This window comes from Acomys minous (genome assembly GCF_964271855.1).
Source record: "Acomys minous genome assembly, chromosome: 8".
In the NCBI taxonomy this organism is placed as follows: domain Eukaryota; kingdom Metazoa; phylum Chordata; class Mammalia; order Rodentia; family Muridae; genus Acomys; species Acomys minous.
The window spans coordinates 16,000,144-16,021,493 of record NC_140489.1 but is presented as its reverse complement, the minus strand read 5'-3'; the positions used below and the strand labels follow the sequence as shown (position 1 = coordinate 16,021,493).

Sequence of the window (21,350 nt, the reverse complement as noted above, 5' to 3'; positions counted from 1 at the left end):
CAGTGTCAGGCACCGTGCTAGGCTGTGGTGGCTTCCTCTTATCAGGTCCTCTGGGTGATTGGCCATCCTAGACGGTAACAGGCTCACGTGGACTACAGGGCACCTGTCCTAATGGATCCTAAAGTCGTAGCCCTCTGCTCTCTTGGACTGGCTCAGAAATACAGGTACAGTGTGTCTGAGGGGGTGCAGCGGGCAGAAAGGCTGAGATGCAGATTCCCAGCTTTGGGCTTCTGACTGAGTCACTGTCTGGAGGTGGGGCCCGGGAATTGAACCTGAATGGAGGCTGGAGGCCACTTCATCCTAGCGTGGCTTAGAGAAGGGATGTGACCTGTCCCTTGTCGTAGGGCTAACTAGCTCAGCAGACTCAGAAGCAGCAGATAAAAGAGTAGAGTTTTCACAGAGAAGCACAAGGCATTGGGGTTGGGGTCCAAATGCAGAAGGTCGTTTTCCATTCACAATGGCGAGGTTCCCTCCAAATGATGTTCCAATCATAAAAAGAAAAGAAAGAGGAGGGAAAACAAAACAAAAGCTCTAGCTGAAGTGTATTATATTTTCTTCTCAGCATTTGTGCCTACAAAGCCAGCCCACTTCCCAGCCCAGTCACCAGGGCAACCATCACCCCCACCTTGACAGCTAAGCGTCATCGGCAGCTTTTTGCACCCACAGCCAGGGCCAAGAGGGACCCAGCCCTATAATCAGCCTCCTGCTGCCTCTGCAGGCAGCCAGCAGCAAGTCTCACCCCATCACAGCTCTACAGATGCCCCTTTCTCACGCTAACCTGTGGTGATCTGCCTGCCAGAACACATTAGGCAGTTAACTTTGCTGTTGTCTCTTCCCCTCTGGAGGGAGGGCTCTGTCCTGAAGAGGAAGGGGAACCCAAGGCAGCAGCCTACACAGGAGCAAAACACGCCCTCCTCTGACTGAGGAGACAACTTTGGGGGCGGTGGGGAGTTGAGGAAGGAGTGTGCAAAGTGATGAGTTGGTGGGAGGCTGGGCAGCAGAGGGGTGGGGGTTGGGGGGGCAAGGCTCTGGGCTCTGACTGCTTCATTGCTATGGAATTGGCCCCCAGCTGGGTCTTCAGCCTGACCACAGACTGGGGTCTGACCTATCACCTACTGCCCAGCACAGGGACTGTCAGTCAGGTCAAAGGTCACTTTTCTAAGCACCTCCTTTGGCTCTGATGATCATCCATCTGGCAGGTAGGTTTTTACTGGGCTACTAAGCCCACTCTTCCACAATTGGAGCCCACCAGGACTTATGCCCAGCCCTATCGCTCACTACCTCTGTTCTCCACCATCCAGCAGCTTCTCTCACTTATCTCGTCTTGGACACCTTCTTGGCCGGCTCACCTGGCGGGCATCTTTTAACAGTCCTTAACTCATTGCAGGGCCAACCTTTGCAGGCTCCTCTGCCTGCCCATGCCTGAACTGGCATGAAGCTTTCTGCCAGAGGGCTGAGGGTCTGGTCCCCTTCTAGGCTGCTTAAAGCATCAGCTGAGCCAATTCAGTTGCTATGGCATTAACTCTCCTAGCTAGAAGCCTCTTCCAGCTGGTGGGAGGCACAAGGCATGAAGGAGCCTTCAATGCCCTCTTGCTTTAGGTAGCTCTCAGGTCTGTGGGGTTTTTTGGTTTGGTTTGGTTTTTCAAGACAGGGTTTTTCTGTGTATCCTTGTCTTTCCTGGACTCAATAGGTAGACCAGGTTGGCCTCGGATTCACAGAGATCTACAGGTCTCTGCCTCTCTGAGTGCTGGGATTACTTGTGGACACCACCATGCCTGGCTTTTTAGGCCTGTGTGGTTTTGTGTGTGTGTGTGTGTGTGTGTGTGTGTGTGTGTGTGTGTGTGTGTGTGTGTGTGGCCTGTCTGTAGATGTTCTGTATGGCCTGACTTTGAGTGGAGTGGGGACAGTTTGTCAGCACAGTATTCTGGCTTCATCTCTCAGCCCACCTTCCCTCACTTCCTTCTCCCACACCTTGCTGCTCTGGAATTGCGCCTCCCTTAGAAGCAGTTGAAAGGAAACTTTCCCCTCACACTGTTTTCTTGAGAACCTAGGAGAGCTTAGTACTTATATGCTAATAGACCTGAGTTCTTGTTCTGTGTTGTCTTAGCCTGACTCCCTCATCTGAGGGAGGGAGCCGAGGAACACAGAAGTAAAGTGGTTTTTCCCAAGGGTGCAGCTGCTGTGTGGAGAAAGCAGTTCTTGCTCCTGTCTGTAATAATTATAATAAGTGTCTGCCATGTGCCCATAGGCACTGCGAATGTAGCAGAGAATAAAACTGACGAAATCCCTGGCTTTATGGAACGTGACATTCTGGTGGAGAACTGAAAGAGAAAAAAAATTCAGATAAAAAAGTAAAATATTTAGACTGTGGACTTGGTCATTCAAGCTCTCAGAGAGCCTTTAAATTCTAGGTGGCTAGGTTAAATAGTTAGTGTCCTCAACAGAAGAGGACAGACAGATAGGATTGCTTATACACCCAACAAGGTGATAGGGCTATCACTGATGAGAGCCTCAGAGAAACCAGGCTTGTAGAGCCTTGACTTTGGACTCCTAACTTCCAGAATTGTGGGAAAATCCATTCCTTGCTTTAACTCACTCAGCCTGTGATACTGTATCCTGTCTGTCCTAGAAAAGAGATGCACTGAGGTTTTAATTTCCTAGAAGGCGCCTTGAGTTGGCTTCACCATGAGGGCTAACATTTAATCAAAATGTCAATGTTGCTGATGGAGGAGCTCTTTGAAAATCTTAGGGTGAAGCATCCTGGGCAGGCTCCTTCGGCTCAGACTGGGATCCCAGCTCATGAGCTGGAGGGCTGGATGCAAGGTCAGCCTTCAGGAAGGAAGCTGAGTGGGTGAGAGAGTAGAGGCGAGGACACCAGAGAGGATAGGGCACTCAGATGAACCATCTCTCCGCAAGAGGGGAGACGGGCAGGGACGACGCTTGCAGTGAGGAGTATTTGCTTGCTGACTGCCTCACTTTCACAGCTGTGGTGGCAGTGAGGAGTGTGACGATGGCTGTGGCGGGAAGAGGTGGTGGATGCTGTACCCAGGGCTGTGGTTCTCTCCCCTCATCTACAATGCATGGTGTAGGTGCGCAGGTTGAGAAACCCTGGACAAACACATATTCATATAATTTAAAAAATTAAAATTGGGTCTGGAGAGATGACTCAGCTGTTAAGAGTCTGCTCTTCCAGTGGATCCGAGTTTGATTCCCTTCACCCACATGGTAGCTCACAACTATCTGTAACTCCAGTTTCAGGGCATCTGATGCCCTCCTCTGGCTTTGGAAGTCACAGACATGCAAGTAGTGCACAAACACATATGCAGGCAAATACTTATACACATAAAATAAAAATATCTAAAATATGAGCTCATGCATAAATTACGTGAATCAAATACATACTTTTTGCTTCTCCAAGACAAGGTTTCTCTGTGTAGTCTTGACTGTTCTGGAACTCACTCTGTAATCAGGCTGGCTTAGAACTCAAGAGTTCCTCTTCCCTCTGTCTCCTAAGCACTGGAATTAAAGGTGTACACCACCAATTTTTAATATAATATACACATTTTAAATAAATACAAAACAAAAACTTAGGTTACTACTTAAAAAAAAAAGTACAACCGAATGCCCTCTGTGGGTCCCACTCTTATTACAATTCATTTCTAAAACTAAAGAACAGATTGCATTTTGTGTTATCATCTCACCATTTGGGGGGGTATTTTTACCACATGTATATATTACCTATATTATTGTTCTAGAACACTATGGAATAGTGTCATGGCATAGATAATCTTTGGCAGTTTTCACCCGTGGTTCAATGTGTTCATAAGATTTACCTTTGTAAATGATAGAGCCATTCATTTTCACTCCCAGTTTTCCATTTTCTTGGCCTAAACTTGTTAATTTACCCATTTGTCTGTTGATTGATATGGGGGTTATTTCCAGGTTTACACTATAATCTTCACTGCTATAAGCTTTCTTGTGCATGTCTCTGTGTGAAAGTGAGCAGGAGTTTCCCCCAGAGCATATGCTCTGAAAAATGTTCGCACCTTGAAGAGGTGGTATAGCCTATTTTACAAACAAGTGACAAATTCTTTTCCAAAGTAGTTGTACCAGTTTGCACTTCAATCAGAATATGTAGTCGTTCCCCTAGCTTGTCATCTGTGTGATTTTTGCCTATCTGGTGGGTATATAAAATGTGTCTATTCCACTTTGTTAATGAGTATTGAGCTTAGTTATTAAGGTATTATTAATTTATTTTGTATGTGATATAATGCATGTACATGTTCATGTGTGTGGCACATATGTGTGCAGGTTTACATGCATTGGTGTGTGTAGACTGGAAGTCAATGGTGCATATTTTCTTGCACCTTTCTCTTACTGAGCCTGAAACTTCTCAATTTGGATATATTGGCTGGCCAGAGAGCACCGTGAACCTGCCATCTCCAGCCCTCTTGGTGCTGGGATTACAGATGTATGCCACAGAGCCAGACTTTTACATGGTGCTGGAGATCCAAACTCACGCCTTCATGCTTGCACAGGAAGCATTTTCCCAACAGAGCCATCTCCCGGCTCTTGTTATTGAGGAAGAATTGACGTTGGGCTCTTTTTTTATGGGTTTACAGGCAACTCTTCTGTAAATGGTTTGTTGGTCCTAGAAATGCAAGTAGAAAGACCGTTGGCTCAAATCATGGGCAAATTAATTAAAGCAAGCTTTTAAAATTCCTGTACATGGTTGGTCTGTCTCTCCCTAAAGGCAAGGTTCAAGAGATCAGTGGTGGCGCACGCCTTCAATCCCAGCACTCAGGAGGCAGAGGCAGGTGGATCGCTGTGAGTTCGAGGCCAGCCTGGTCTACAAAGTGAGTCCAGGACGGCCAAGGGCACACAGAGAAACCCTGTCTCCAAAAACCAAGAGAGAGAGAGAGAAAGAGAGAGAGAGAGAGAGAGAGAGAGAGAGAGAGAGAGAGAGAGAGAGAGATATCAGTGTTGGATGTGGGGAAATAAGTTTCTCCCCCACCTCCAGAGTAGAGGATTTCCAAATAGGGGATTTGGCATGCAAATAGGTGGGGCCACAGAAGCAGAACATAACCATAACAAGTTGGTCATAACAACCTCCTGAAACAAAGACATGGTTGCAAGGTGGTCATAACAATGTAGCATCAAGGTAGTCATAACAAGATGGCCAGAAGAAAGGCATGATTGCAAGGTGTTCATAACAACCTCCTGAAACAAAGGCATGATTGACATTTCCTGGAACAGGCAGTACAGAACCATTTGTAGTTAAGGATACAGGTGGGGCGTAGCACGATCCTCCAGAGACAGATTTAATCATAAAGAGGGATGAACATAGTTCATCTTTACTATAACATTGGCTTTCAAGGCCAAGATGAAAGCAGGCTGGGTTTTTCAGGTTTTGTACATATTTTGCTCACTTTTATGTTTACTTATATTTTAAAAGTTCTTGGTTCTGGACAGTAATCCTTTCAGGATTAATTTGTTGATGGTTTTCCCAGTCTGTGATACACCTTGTCATAGTCTTTGATAAATACAAGTACACAGTTTTGAAGTAGGTTATACTTTTTCTGTAAAGAAAACACTTTTCTTATTTAGATGTTACAAAATAGTGTCTTATATTTTCTTTCAAAAGTGTAATAGATTTGTCTTCCCCTTTCAGTTTTTTTTTAATTCACCTGAAATTGTTTCCTGTGGTCTGGTCCAGGTAGAAATCAGATTCTAGTTTTTGTTTTGTTTTGCTTTGTTTTTATGTAGATCATCGAGTTCTTCCTGTTGTTGTTGTAACAAGTTACCACCACCAAACCCCATAGCAGAAACAACAGCTTTGTTCTCTCTCGGTTTGGAAGGTGAAATCCAAGTGTCAATGAGGTCAGGTTGTCATATGGAGACCTAGGGGAGATCCTTTAAGGTTTGGGGGACTTGCCTCCCCTTTCAGGCGTCTACAGGCCACCATCTCTCAGTCCCTTTGTTTTTTAATGTGTCCAGTGGCTAGCCTAGTCCTCCTCATGTGGAGTCACTCTGCCAAAGTCTGTCCCTCTTTCACATAAAAGGTCCTCTATGACTTGGCTAGGGCCTACTCTGCCAAACGATCGAGAATACTCAGTGGAAGATCACCTTACAACATAAAGGAGTCACCTCCAAGTCTTTTCCATGCCACGGATCGTTCACAGGCCCAGGGAATAAGGCTCAGGGAATCTGGTCAGAAACATCTTTGAGTTTCAACGAGATCATTACAATTTATTGACTCTTTTCTGAATCTGAATTCAAATGGTCGCTAGTCTGCTGGCAAAAGTAATAATAGCAGCCACTTATGCTGAGAAGTTGGCTTGTTTGTTTGTTTGTTGTTGTTTGAGACAAGGTTTCTATATATAACCCTACCTGTCCTGGAACTCCCGCTGTAGACCAGGCTGGCCTTGAACTCACAAAGATCGGCCTGCCTCTGCCTCTTGAATGCTGGAATGAAAGGTGTGCGCCACTCCCTCTGGGATTTGGGATGTTTTAAGAGCACTGAACGCACATCATTTTATATAATTCTTTCAACAGCATTTGGTACTGAATAGTATTATTATTTAAGATTGTGTGTGTGTGTGTGTGTGTGTGTGTGTGTGTGTGTGTACATGCACATGTGAATGCAGGTGTCCAGGAAGTCCAGAGGAGGTGACAGATCCCCAGAGGCTAGAGTTACAGGCTGTTGTGAACTTTCTGACACAGGTGGCTAGAACTGTACTTAGATCTTCTGCTAGAGCAGTATTGCGCTCTTATCTGCTGAGCCGTGCCTCTAGCTCCTATTGTTATTATCACTTGTGTGTGCATGTGTGCGTTTGGTTGTATGTACACGCGTGTGGGTTGCTCACCCATCACATGCAGTTATGGATGAAGGCCAATGGTGGGAAAGCTTTCTTTACTGTTCTGAACCTTATTGTTAGAGATAGTCTCTTGCTGAACCTGGGGTTTCCTGGAGTGTATAGACTGGCTGGTCACTGCACCCCACTTGTGCATTGATGTGGGGATCCAAAGTCAGATCCTCATTGTGCGCATCAAGCTTTTTGTTACCCGCTGAGCCACCTCCCCAGTTCCCTAAACACTATTATTAGTTCCAGCTTAGTGACAGTAAAGGGCAGAGTGACACTAAGTAGGGCTGTGGGAAGTGGCTGAGCTCTGACTAAAGTCTAGGCAGCTGAGCTTCAAAGTCCTTGGTGCTCAGCCTCACGTTGCTATTAAATGAGCAAATGAAGCGGAGATGTCTAGCTTTCCATTGCTGTGTGTTCTTGCCTAAATCACACAACTTCTCTGAGCCTCAATTTCATGACTGGTCAAACAGTAACAGAGCAGTCTCTTTTCTGCACTCCACAGGCTTGCTGTAACCAAGGCGGAGAAGAAAGGCAGCACTCAGAGAACTTGTTCTTCCCTGTGTCACCGGCAGAGACAGGACTGAGACTCGGGGTTCCTGGCACCCATGCTGCTTCCGTCCCAGGATGATGGCCATTAGAGCACTTACAGATTCTGGCCGTCAAATTGAGCATTTCTCGTCACCAACCACCTGCCTTGTTACAGCCACCACCAAAGCTATGTCTGTGCATTCAAGCAGTTGTGCAGTGAAGAGTGCCACCAAATCTTAGATGGCACCGTGATAGAACCCAGAGAGGCAACACTTCTCGCTGGAGGAGGTGAGGCTCCCAAGTAACGCTTAGATTCAGAAATGGAGCGAGGAGAGAGGGGGCAGAGTTTCAGAAGTGAACAGCAAGGGAAGCCACGGGGCTTTGCTCCCCGTGCCTTTGCCCCTTGTCCATCCTTCTCCATCACATTTCGGCCTCTTCCGTTGCCCCTTGACTCTTCTTTGTAGAGTAGAAAACACAGAGCCAAGATTCTAGCTGCGGGCTCACCACTGCTCAGTTTTGTTTTGAATTTCAAAGGAAACATGGGGGAAAAAAGCAATAGTAAAGAATGGGGAGACACAGTCTATCAGATGTTAAGACAGACATTAGTCCCCATTTCTATTCTTAGTGGATCCATTTCAAGATGCCTAGCAGGTGCTCGAAACCTAAAGTAAGCATCCAACTCCGAATATTCTTTTTTTTCCCTATAAGTACATACTCATGACAGTTTAATTTGTACATTAGACACTGTAAGAGAGTTACAATAGGAACTAACAATAACATGGAAGTACAATAAGTAGTAAAAGTAAATGTAACCTAAAACAAATACTTTGACATTATGACAGTGTGCCTGATAACCAAAATGGATTCCAAGTGGCTAATAGGTGAGTGATGTATACCATATGGATATTCTGGGAAAAGTGATGATTCGTGTTTTGTCTCCATGAGGCTGGAACAGGATGACGTGAGAGAATCTCTGATTCAAACGGAGAATGATTTAAAGTCTTGAAATTGTTTATTTAGGGGATTTTTTCTGACCACAGATGCTGGGCAGTAACTGAAGCCATGAAAAATGACATGGGGGAGGGGTACTGTATACCTAAGGCATAGGAATATAATCACAAGCCGGGAGAGTCACTAAGTTAGCCAAGCACTTGCCTGTGCATGAAGCCCTAGGTTTAATCCTCAGCACCACACCAGGAATGGTAGTAAACATGCACAATCCCAGAACTGGAGATGCAGAGGCAGGAGCATGAGAAGCCGAACTCATTGTTGGCTACATAATGAGTTTGAAGCCAGCCTTGGCTACATAGACCCTATCTAAAAAAAAAAGAAAGAAAGAAAGAAAGAAAGAAAAGGAATCGAATTAACATAGCACTGGCTTAAAAACACCTAGACCAGGCCGGGCGTGGTGGCACATGCCTTTAATCCCAGCACTCGGGAGGCAGAGGCAGGCGGATCGCTGTGAGTTCGAGGCCAGCCTGGTCTACAAAGGGAGTCCAGGACAGCCAGGGCTACACAGAGAAACCCTGTCTCAAAACACCAAAAAACAAAAACAAAAACAAAAACAAACAAACAAAAAAACAAAACAAAAAAAACACCTAGACCAACAGAACAACAGTAAGAACTAGACACAGATGTGTGTGTCTTTGGGTACCTGTCATAGCACAGGGATATAAGCATGCATGGGTAGAGGAAAGATGAATTTGTAGGTAGGTGCTGCTGGAAAGTGACTTATTAATAGAGGCAACACTGCTACATTCCTGTTAATATTATACACTGAAGTGACCTAATTGTGATAGGTGGAGAAGTGAAACTAGATAGAACAACAGGGAAGTGAATAATGTACTTGATTTTAGGTTAGAAAGGATTCTTCTGTTTTGTTTGTTTGATTTTTTAAAAAAAAACTATTTACTTATTAATTATACAGTGTTTTGCCTGCACACCAGAAGAGGGCACCAGATCTCATTGTAGATGGTTGTGAGCCACCATGTGGTTGCTGGGAATTGAACTCAGGACCTTTGGAACAGCAGGCAGTGCTCTTAACTGCTGAGCCATCTCTCCAACCCCCGCCTTTTTTTTTGACAGAGAGAGAGAGAGAGAGAGAGAGAGAGAGAGAGGGAGAGAGAGAGAGAGAGAGAATCTCACTATGTAGCCATATGCTACCCCTGGCTGCCCTGAAATTGGTTAGATAGACCAGGCTGGTCGCAAACTCACAGCTACCTGCCTTGTGAGTGATGGGGTTAAAGACATATGCCACCACACATAGCTACACTTCTTAAATAGGTTCCCCCAAATATATTCCCTCTACTAGTCAGAGTCCTTTAGGGTAGCCGGATGTAATAGAATGAATCTTTCTATATACATAGAAATGGAATTTATTAAATGACTTACAGGCTGTGGTCCAGCTAATCCAACAATGGCCGCCTATGAATGAAAAGTTCAAAAAACCTGTAATTGTTCAGACCATGAGGCTGGATGTCTCAGCTGGTCTACAGTGTACACTGGAATGCCAAGCTTCCCTTCTCATGTCCTTATACAGGCTACCAGCACAAGTTGTGGCCTGGATTAGAGGTTGGTGTTCCAAGCTCAAAAGACCTGGCTTAAAGGTGTGTCTTCCTACCTCAGAGATCCGGATTAGAAATAGGTCTTCCCACCTCCAATTAAGCAAAAACCTCTCTCAGATGTGTGTAGGTGTACTTTTGAAATCTACTTTAATTTTGTTTTGTTTTTGGTTTGGTTTGGTTTTTGGTTTTTTGAGACAGGGTTTCTCTGTGTAGCTTTGGCTGTCCTAGACTCGCTTTTGTAGATGAGGCTGGCCTTGAACTCACAGCAATTCGCCTGCCTCTGCCTCTTGAGTGCTGGGATTAAAGGCGTGCGCCACCACACCGGCCTGCTTTTTTTTTTTTTTTTTTAAATATCTCTTTTTCCCTTCTCCATCCAATCCCTTCCAACACCTCAACACCAGGTAAAAGAGAAAGAAGGTTACTGGGGAGAAGGGGCGTAGTTTTCCTAAGCTGCTTCCTGCTGTTGAGGGTCATTGGTTTCCTTGGGGCAAGTCCAATCCTCGTTTCAAGATATCTTCAACTTCTCCTCAAACTGTATGAACAGCAACAGGGCAGCAGGGGGAAAGCACCAGTGGCCTTCTTCTTTCTTGGAGCCCCCAGTCTCTCTCTCTCTAGGTCTGACATTTATTCCCACTGGCAAAGACCACACCCCCAATGAGGCAATTCCCAACTTATAAAGATCAATGTGCCCTCTCATGAGGCAGATATCAGCTGTGGACAAACTGGAGCAGCCCCCATATCCCACACCTGGGATTAAACAAAAACATGTTTACATATAAACCAAAGCTGCCACAACAGATGTGTCTCTCTGTTTTTGAGTTTTAGTTCAATCCAGATGTGGTCAAGTTGGACAACGAACAACAGCCACCACAATCCCCATGTCTACATTTTGGTATGTTTGTTTGTTTTTGTTTGTTTGTTTGTTTGGTTGGTTTTTTTTTTGGTTTTTCGAGACAAGGTTTCTCTATGTAGCCTTGGCTGTCCTGGACTCGCTTTGTAGACCAGGTTGGCCTCGAACTCACAGCTATCCGCCTGCCTCTGCCTCCCGAGTGCTGGGATTAAAGGCGAGCGCCACCACGCCCGGCTCCAATTTGGTATGTTTGGCTACTGCAAAAGGGAGTAGTTCTCATTCATTGTAGGGTAGCAGAGACAAACGAGCAAGGAACTGAAAGACTGGGAGAGCTATTTGTAATGTTCCAAACTAATGAGTCATTATTTAGACTATATATGATAAATCCCTCCAGGTTACTTAGAAAGATAATAGGAAAGCAGAAAAACAGGCAAAAGATATAACTAGGCATATCTGAGAAGGGGAAAAAAAAAGTCTCAGGTGTTAAATATGGAGAAAATGGTCACCATATCAGATCATCAAAACCCATAAACCAATACTACAGTGACACCCATCGGGTGATAGCACGCGTCAGCATGTGCAACAGGGAAAGAGGCATGCATCCTCCCTTCATTTATGCATCACTGGTTGTACTTTAGGTGGATAAAGCCATCCCGGAGGGCAGCATGATACTGAGGCTAAGCTCTGGAGGCTCTAGGACCCAACAATTTCATTTCTCCCTGAAGGTTTGCCAGGGGCAGGTCTAATGTCCACTTCAGCACTGTTTGGGTTCATTTTTGAGGACTTGATGATAGTGTTGGACATACAAGTTGTGGTGGTTTGAGTAGGTCTGCCCCCCCACCCCCACCCCCTTAGACTCATGCTTGGCCATAGGGAGTGGCACTATTAGGGGGTGTGTCCTTGCTTTAGTAGGTGTGGCCTTGTTAGAGGAAGTGCATCATTGTTGAAGGAGGCCGACTTTGAGGTCTTATTTGCTTAAGCTGTGCCCAGGGTGATACACAGTCTCCTTCTGCTGCCTGTGGATTAAGTTGTAGAACTCTTAGCTCCTTCTCCAGCACCACGTCTGTCTGGATGCCGCCGTGCTTCCCGCCATGATGATAATGGGCTAAACCTCTGAAACTGTAAGCCAGCCCCAATGAAATGCTTTCCTTTATAAGAGCTGCTTTAGTCATGGTGTCTGTTCACAGCAATAAAACCCTAATGAAGACACAAGTAGAGTTGTCTCGGGGACAGGATTAATAACCCCCCCCACCTCCTACTGTGTACAGAACCACATGGCTAGCATAAGGCTTATGAGTCATAGCTTAAATCTCCTGCAAAGGCCATGTTTTAAAGTCTTGGTTAGCAGTCAGGGTGCTTTCTGAGATGTTGGAAACAAGTTAGGTCACAGAGGGATGTCCTCAGGACCTCTAGCAACCCACCCTTTCTGTGGTCATGAGGTAAACAATGTTCTGTCACAAGTTCCAGTCAGGATGTCCTGCCACAGGCTCACAACAATTGGGCCAAATGACTATAGACATAAATCTTAGGAATCATGACCCAAATGAGTGTTGCTTTACGTTCATTCTGTCAAGTATTTTGTCACAGTGATGGGAAACCAATTCAACTTCTGAGATGTCAAACTGAGGAAAAATTAAGAAACAGAATGAGTTTTTTTTTTTTTACCACAGTACCATTCATTTCTTTCTTTCTTTTTTTTTTTAAACTAGACACATGAACCAAATGCATTAATTTATTTTGAGATTTGTACATACAGTGGGACACATTTTAAACATGAGAGGGTGCCTGTGTGTACGTATGTGGGATTAGGGCATGGAGGAAGAGCCAGGCCCTTGCTAATTGGCACTAGGTAAAGAGCATGGATGGTATAACTATTCCATTCCCCTTCTGTCCCTATATGTATATCCCTGCATGCGCATGCGCGCGCGCGCGCGCGTGTGTGTGTGTGTGTGTGTTGTATACACAGGTGTGTGATTTAAAAAAAAAAGGAAGTAAAATGAAAGGATATGACGCTCCTAGGTGTGGCGGAGGAGAAAGTTTATTATAGATATGTGGGAGCGCATAGTCAGGGGCAGGCCTCTCTGGTAGAGTCCAGAGTAGGCATGACCAGACTGAGCTGAGCCCAGAGCTGTGTGAGGAGAAGAGGGGGGGATAGGAGAGGGGAGAGAGGAAGGAAAGGGAGAGAGAGGGGGGAGAGAGGGGAGAGGGAGAGGGGGGAGAGAGAGGGGAAAGAGGGTAATCAGGTGCAGCAGCCAGGAAGTCAAAGGTCCAAAAAGGGCAAGAAACCAAAATGTGTGTATGATATAGGGAAGATCCTCTGGGAGAAGGGGAGCCCAGCCCCTGGGCTGGAGGGTTCAGGGCTGGAGGGTGGAGTATGGCCGCCATACACTGTAACAGGCCTGAGGCTGAAGAGTGCGGGGAGAATCTGGAGGCCAGGCTCACTTTGAAATGTTAAATAGGAACCTCAGCCATTCGCCCTGGCTTGGAAAGCTGGCTGTGTTCCAGGAGGAAGCCAGAGGAAGCTATCCAGTGTCACGCGCTGCTTCTCTCCTTTGAGATAAGGTCTCTCTCTCTCTCTCTCTCTCTCTCTCTCTCTCTCTCTCTCTCTCTCTCTCTCTCAGAAGCCGAAGGCCGATGGCAAGTTCCAGGCATCTTTCTGTTTTCAGCCCCACAGTGCTGAGGTTACAGGCTCATGCTGGTTTTGTTTGTTTCTTCTGTGGGTGCTGGGATCTGAATTCATTTCTTTCTTTTTTTTTTTTTTTCGAGACAGGGTTTCTCTATGTAGCCTTGGCTGTCCTGGACTCGCTTTGTAGACCAGGTTGGCCTCGAACTCACAGCTATCCGCCTGCCTCTGCCTCCCGAGTGCTGGGATTAAAGGCGTGCGCCACCACGCCCGGCTCATTTCTTTAAGACCGCGCAGGAAGTGCTCTTACTCAGTGAGGCATCTCTTCAGCCTCACTTACCCGACCGCCACGAGTGTAGAATTCATAGGACAACTTGTGGGGGTCACTTCTTTCCTTTCACTAAGTATGTCCCGCGGATGGAACTCATTGTCCAGTATGGCGGGAGGCTCCTTTACCTGCTGAGCCATCTGGACCCCACACACCCTTCTTTAAAAAAAAATGGTGTTTTGCCTACATATATGGACAGTGTGCCGTGTGTGTGTGTGTGTGTGTGTGTGTGTGTGTGTGTGTGTGTGTGTGTGTGTGTGTGTGTTGTCCAGGAGGACAAAAGAAGGCATCAGATCTGGAGTTTCAGATGGTTACTGCTGGTAATTGAACCTGTGTCCTCTGGAAGAGCAGCCAGGATTCTTAACAACTGAGCCATCTCTTCTACTCTTCCCTGCCTTATTCTTACTAGAACCAAGTGTAAGCCAGTCAAGCAGCAAGGTACTGCTCCATCAAGGTCTCGGTCTACTCACTGTGCAAAGTACTAATTTCCAGTACCCTAAGAAGAGCTGTACTTGAAACAACTTGAACAGGTCCAAGTTTCATCCTCAAGGGCTGGCTCTAGCTTTTCTTAGTGAAGCCTTATTGCTTTCTCAGAATTCAGTTTAGGTCTACTCTTCTAGGAGGCCTTTTGGGACATTTCCCTTCCCCCAGCATCAGCGCTGTATTGCCATATGCTTGTCTCCTATCCTCAGGCACACACTATGTACTAGTAGAGCCATTTGGCCACTCTCGGGTCCCCTAGGAGCTATCAAGGGCTTCTTTGCATCTGCAGGACAGAGCAGCCACTAAAGTTACTCTCACAGGTGCAGGAGAACCCAGCCCACCTCCCTCTTCCCCCGCTTCACTCTCATTGGCTCAGCCTGCCTGTGCCCATTCCCCGCCCCCAGCCCGCCTCCTGGCCGCCTGGGAATGCGCAAAGTTCTGCGCACGCGGTGAGGGCGGGGCTCGCACCGTAGGGGCGGGGCGAGTGCCCAGGGAGCCGGGCGGGGGCGTGTCGTTGCGCGGCGGTTGCGTCCTACGGCGCGCGCAGCCCCCGGGCGGGGGCGGGGCCGAGGCGGCTCCCTTCCCTAAACCCCGCCCCCCTCCGCGCGCCCCGCCCCCTCCACCCACCCCGCCCCCTCGGTTCGCTGCGCTCGGGCTCCCGCCGCGCTCGAGCTCTAGCCGCCTGCGGCCTCTTGCTCTGCTTCCCGGCGGCGGAGAGCGGGACCCGAGAGTCCTTCTGGTGGGCGGCGCGGGGCTACGCGCGTCCGGCATCCCAGGGCCGCTCGGGCCGGTCGGCGAGGGAGCCCCTCGGCGGTCCATGCATCCGCCACCGCCCGCCGCCGGCGTCGGGATGGATTTCGGGCAGAACAGCCTGTTCGGCTACATGGAGGACCTGCAGGAACTCACCATCATCGAGAGGCCGGTCCGCCGGAGCCTCAAGGTGCGCAGGACCGAGAGACGCTCCCCTCAGGGCTGCCCGCCCGACCCGGCGCTAGTCGCGATGTCACAGCAGCCGCTTCGGAGCTTCATCCCCCGCCGCAGCCGAGGGTCGGCCTGTCCCTGTCCCCTGACTGAAGCTAGCCCCTTACCCTGACTGGAGTTAGCCCTGTCCCCTCACTGAGGCTGATCCCTTCCTCTGACTGGAACCAGCTGCGCCCCTTTACTGCGGCCAGCTCTTTCTGCGAAATGAAACCAGCCCCGTCTCCGGACTAGAATCAACCCTGTCCCCTAATTTGGTCCCCCCACTGCGGCTAGCCCTGCTCCCCACCCCGCTCCGGCCTCCCCCGCGAACGGCCAAGCCGCTGTTCTTGGGGCCAGCCTCCGTGTGCCTCCTCAGTCGCAGCCGGCTACCCAGTCCGTCGTGCCGTCCCAGGTTCTGGTCACACTGGCCCACCCTTGCTTTCAGAGCCCTAGTTCCATCTCTCGCCCGGCTATCCCAGATCCCATCCTTTCATGATCTTTTCCAACCTCTGCATAAGATCGAGCTTGAGTCTCCGTGTGCAGCATGGCCTCCCTTCACGTACCGAGGAGAGGCACCCTTCCCAGAGTCGTCCTAGTTCAGGGTTTCAAAGCCTTTCCAACCCTTTGCTCCCATTCTGAGTCACCCACTTTTCCTTTTCCTCGCAGCCCCTCCAGGACTGTCGGGTCCCGGAGGTGGGACCCTGCTCTCTAGCCCCTTTGAGGGAGGGAGTCAATCTCCTGTTTGTCCTCCCACTTCTGCTCGCTCCCCCAACCCAGCAGAGTCATCTTCCCAGACTTCAGAGACTCCAACCCTGTCCCTCACAGATGGCGAACCTAGTTTAAGTACCCCTTCCCCACCCTTCTGGACAAGTACCTCATCATCTCTCTGGAACCTTTGGTTTCCTTTCAGTCTGAGTTCCTTCGGTTCCCAACAGGAGCTCCAAAGCCTCTCCTTTTCGCTCCCATTCAACTCCCTTTTAAAGCATTTCCTGGTGTAGAAAATGCTGCATCGTCTTGGGGTATTCCGTTGGAGATACAAATGTGTTAAAAATATGTGAATATATGTGTACATGCTCACGGGTGGCATGTGTGCATATGAAGCTGATTCCCCTGAGGTCCTGCAGTCTGCAAGTTAGATGAGTAAAGACCGTTCCCCTCCCAGCACCCAACTGGAGAGCTTTGTGTTTGATATCATGTAGAAGAACCATCAGATTCTGGCTTAGTTGTCATCGCTATAATTGTGAAACCGTTTCACCAGTAGGGTCTTTGGGAGGCAAGAGTGACCAATGCTTGTATGCCTGATTTGCATTTTATACTTGACAGACAGCAGAAGAAATAGAAAGACTGACTGTTGATGAAGACCTCAGTGATATTGACAGGGCTGTTTATCTGCTCAGGTACGTCTCAGTCTTTCTGTCAAATTGTTGCCCTTTGCCTGTGGGGCAAACACGAACCACTTGGGAAATGTCATGTTTCAATTGTTGATGGTGTTCAGATTTCCTCTCCTGCTTCGATAGGGTGCTTTACATGCATCACAATTAGGTTATGAACTATGTTAGGTTTGGGCTTATGAATTTGAGAACTGAAATCAAATAACATCTAATTTAAATCAAATAAATCTAACTTAAAGAACATTGCCTGGAGGAGGAAAAGCAGAAAAACTAATGGCTTGAATTGAATCACATCCTTTTGAAATTACTTTCCAACTTTGTTCATGCATGAGTCAGTTAGGCTAGATCAGATCAGATTTAAGGGTATCCAGTGACTTTTAATTATTGTAGAGCATGGATATTGCATGTTATTTATTATATAGAAAAACCTCTTTAAATATGGGTTTGTGTTCAGGATATAGTGTTTATATTAGTTTTGCAAGTAAGCTTTATTTTGCCTGAGAGTTAAATTGAGTCTACTCTCTTAAGTTTCAAACTATCTCAAAGGCTCTACAGAATAGCTTAAAACAAATGGTTATGTTGTTGCTATATATGCGTCTGATGATTCAACATTGTGGCAAGCACAAAGGTCTCCAGTTGGGAGCTGGGGGCAGGCATGACTAGCTTTACTCTCCTAACTTATAGACTGCAGTACCTCCCTGGAATCAACTATATGTGTATATGAACATAGTAATATACATGTTTTGAGTCATTTAAAAAGGTAAATGTATTGATGAAAAGTAATCAGAAATAGAAAACTACCTAGGCAATTTGCATATATTTAAGAATTATTTTCACCTATGTATAAATATATATATATATATATATATATATATATATATATATACACACAGACATATATATATACATACATACTTTTTTTTTTGGTAAATTAGTCTTCACTTTCACTGTTTGGAATCAGATTTTGAAAACTTCTGTTACCTCCTTTGATGCCCTTTTTTTTTTTTTGCTTATGTCTATGTTACTAGCTTCAGGTATAGCTTCTTACTCTGCTCTTGATTATAAATTATAGATCATATTTCCCACCCCATGATATTCATTGAATTGTTATATTAAAAAATTCCTTCTTTAAGATACATTCTATTCTTCCAGTTCAGGGCCTTGCTCATGGTAAGCAAACTGCACTGTCTCCTCAGCTTCTCTCCGGGACTTTTCTTAATGATTCTTTATCTTTCTGGTGGCACTTCAAGCTCTGGTTCTTACTTTGTATCAATATACTTTCCATTTGGATCCTGTTGATCATGGTCTTCAATAATTATACCAAGCAGGCAAGCAAGCAAAGTGAAGGTGGGCTTGGTGACCACACCTGTAGTCCCAAGGCTGGCGCAGGAGAATTGCTGAGGGTCCAAAGACTTGGACTACATAAAGGATACCAGGGCAGCCGACTTTCTCCATGATTCTTCTGCCAATGAACAGACAGTCGAAGAATAGAGGATAAACTTCCCTTGACATGTAGAAGTTAATGCTTGAAAATAAGGCCTGCTTATTCCTGAGGCACACTTCCTTTTCTTCTAGTGCAAACCCTGGCTTATGTTCAGGAAACAGAGAGTCTTGCTCTATTTACTGCTGACAGCAGACACCTCATTCTGATGTCATTTGATAACCCCCCCCCCTTTCTTTTTGGAAAGTTTGTTTTTTAACTTAGCTTTTATTGTTGGCTAGAGAACTAAGTCGTCTTTCTTTTATCCAGATATAGAACATACGTTTTCCTTAGTTCTGGAATTTTACAAAGGATTTATGAGATAGATGCCCCTGTGCCTCCAACCCCCTTTTCAGAGAAGAGAGTTTAAAAAGAGATCACATGTCTCCTTTAGTTTCTTATGGCTTACCTACCTGTAAGAAGGCTTGTGAGGTGCCTGGAAAGGGGAACACTAGTTTGCTTGTGTGGGGGTTATCCTCCTGCCAAGTTCTTCTTTTGTATTGCTACCCTCTTACCACCTCGGTTCTCTTTCAGGCCCGCCTCTCTGGAGGGGTTATGGCAGGAGTGCCTGAAGGGTTCTTTCTTCTCTGGGATTCAGGGGAGGGGACGGGGCTAGCTCATAGATGTATTCAAGCTGCCTTGTTAGAGCTTCCCTTCATATCTGCCCCCTTGGGATGAGCCTTTGTTTTAAATAATTTACTCCTTTAAAAATTGTTCTTTTCAATAGTCTAGAACCCAATAGGGACTTCTGTCTTTTTCCTCTGTGGATGGTTTTCAGGGTTAGTTTTGAGTGCTTCAAAACTAGTATTGGATATGTGTATTTACTGCTTTTGTGTGGTAGATTTGCTTCTGTCGTTCTCTTACTGTATGTCTTAAGACTCTTGGAATCCTTTAAAAATATTATTTTGTGTATATGGGTGTTCTGCCTGCATGTACGTCTGTATACCATATGCAGTCAGTGCCTGAAGAAAGCACTAGATCCCTTGGAACTGCTGGAGCCTCAATCCTTTGGAAGAACAACCAATAGTCTTAACCAGTGAGCCATTTCTTCATCCTCCAATTCTTGGAATATTAATACTATTCCAAGCATCAGTAGGCAAAGCTTTACGTTAATGGAAGTTCTCATAGCATTTAAATCGAATCCAACATCCAGTAACAAGTAAATGCACCGTTTATTACTTTAGTCTGAAAGTATGACAGGTCAGTTATCATTACATTACCACTTTATCAGAAAGTCTAGAACATTGCAGTTCTTGAAGATTTAACACAGCTGATTTTGTGGTTTTGCATAAATATGATGCTAATAGACCCATCTGTGGCATTTAGCACCAAAGCAAAAGCAATAGTCACAGCTTGTGTCTTAGTCAAAATCAGATCGCAACATTTTCTCCTGGTCTCTCTCTTCTGTGTGGTTTTGGCATGTATGTTAGGAATGAACTCAAAATATGTGAATAATTTTATTAGGGAAGAGTCTAAGTGTGCATACTGTATTTTCACTAAGTACATTTTCACTCATAAATCGCTAGTTGTTTCCTAGATAATCCTAGGCCCCTAAGGCACTTACAGTGCTTGGTAAGTGTGACTCTCTTGGCTGTGATTGTGACACCCTGCTTGTTCCTCACTTTTTAAAATGGCTTTACTGAGCCAGGTCTCACATTCCATATGGCTTTCCTTTAAAGTGAACAGTTAGTGTTTTTTCATGTGTTCACTCACAGAACTGGGAACCTAGCACCACTATCAATTTTAGAACATTTGCATCCTTCCAGCTGCTGCGAGCTCCTTCCTAATCTGCTGTCTGTCCCTGCAGACCTGTTAATTCCTACATTGTTATAAATGGAAAGGTACATGATGTGGCCTTGGTATATGACTTAGCAAATGTTGCCAGGTGACAGTAGATCATCATTACTCCTTTCATTGGTAAATGGTGTCCCATCGTACAGGCATACTGTAATTCCCTGCTATCCACAGCATATATGCTCAGGATCCCCTACTGGATTCTGAGCTGCAGAGTCCTGGTAGCACATTTTCCGTTGTTACTAAGCGTATTCCATATACTATGGTCATAGCTCTTGTAGTTTGAGACTAGACAGAAAAATAAGCGCACATGTCTTTTTCTGTCTTTACTGTTTTACAGAATTTTTTTTCTACCATGTGTTTTAACAACTTTAGTATGTGGGTTTCTTTCTTTTTTTCCTTTTCTGACTGAGAAGATCACTTCTCACTTAAAGGAAGCACTTCCTGGCCTCTCTCTGGCATATCCAGATTGCAAGCACTACTAGCCCTGTGTTTTGACCATTACTTACACACACACACACACACACACACAGAGAGAGAGAGAGAGAGAGAGAGAGAGAGAGAGAGAGAGAGAGAGAGAGAGAGAGAGAGAGAGAGAGAGAGCACTGTATTGGAGGGCATTGCAAGAAGAGAAATCTTATCATTCTTGCAGAAATGGCATGCCATTTAAGATTTATGAATGTTTTATTTCTGTAATTTTCTATTTAATGTCTTCTGGTAGTAGAAAGAAAAGCCTTGGGCAAGGAGGGACTGTGTACCACATCTTTGTTGATCTGTTCATCAGCGGATGGATGTTTGAGCTGTTTCTACTTAGATCTGCACCTGGCAGAGCCATGTGGTCACCGTTCCCTCTGCCTTTCCGCTTCTCAGAGTACCCCTTTGCCAGAGCTGCCTAACACTTACCATCCCAGGATCCAGCTGCAGTCTTGCACCTACTTTGAGGCCTTAGCAAATGCTGAAGCTTCTCTCATCTCCCCTATTGCTTTAGTACCTGCATTCCTCAAGAGACAAGTATTCTTTTATGCTCCATAACTTGTGTGCATTTTCTTTAACAGATCTCACACTTTTGAAGGACAAGCCGTATTGTTTTTAATTCTTTCTTGTTCATGCTGTGAGATGGATATATACTTCTTAACACCATGAAGTATATGTAAGATGGCTAAAACCCTGGGAGAATCAAGAAACTTGAGGTGTGTGTGTGTGTGTGTGTGTGTGCGCGCGCGCACGTGCATGTATATGCATGTGTATGCATGTATGTATGTCATGGGCAGTAGAATTAGGCTATATCATATTCCACATTCATTACTTTAGTGATTATAGGAAAGTTACTAAGGTTTTGGAGCTCTGATTGTTTTTGTTTGCAAAGTGGAAATATGCCTGTTTCCCAGAAACGTTGAGCATGGGGAACACCTAGCACGCAGTGGATGCCCAGTTATTTCCAACCTTCCCTGCTTCCCTGCCACCCAGAGCTCAGCATACATCATAC

At 45.9% G+C, this 21,350-nt stretch overlaps 1 protein-coding gene and 1 long non-coding RNA gene across 4 annotated transcripts in view; one reads left to right on the top strand and one right to left on the bottom strand.

The window, feature by feature from the left end:
• Window positions 1-541: 541 nt before the first annotated feature.
• Window positions 542-15,488, bottom strand: LOC311603974. Its single transcript, XR_014781350.1, has 3 exons — window positions 15,146-15,488; window positions 3,403-3,516; window positions 542-3,108 (listed from the first exon to the last, which is right to left on the bottom strand). It is a non-coding gene; the product is annotated as an uncharacterized lncRNA (long non-coding RNA).
• Window positions 14,881-21,350, top strand: part of PPP4R4 (protein phosphatase 4 regulatory subunit 4) — a 90,542-nt gene continuing 84,072 nt past the window's right edge. For 2 of the 3 annotated variants that reach the window (XM_084793336.1, XM_084793335.1), the window contains exons 1-2: window positions 14,881-15,179; window positions 16,523-16,596. In XM_084793336.1, coding sequence (XP_084649462.1) covers window positions 15,057-15,179; window positions 16,523-16,596 — 197 coding nt within the window. In that variant the 5' untranslated portion in view covers window positions 14,881-15,056. Of the gene's footprint in view, window positions 15,180-16,522; window positions 16,597-21,350 lie in introns of those variants that run through there. The other variant, XM_084793337.1, reaches the window with a different exon arrangement.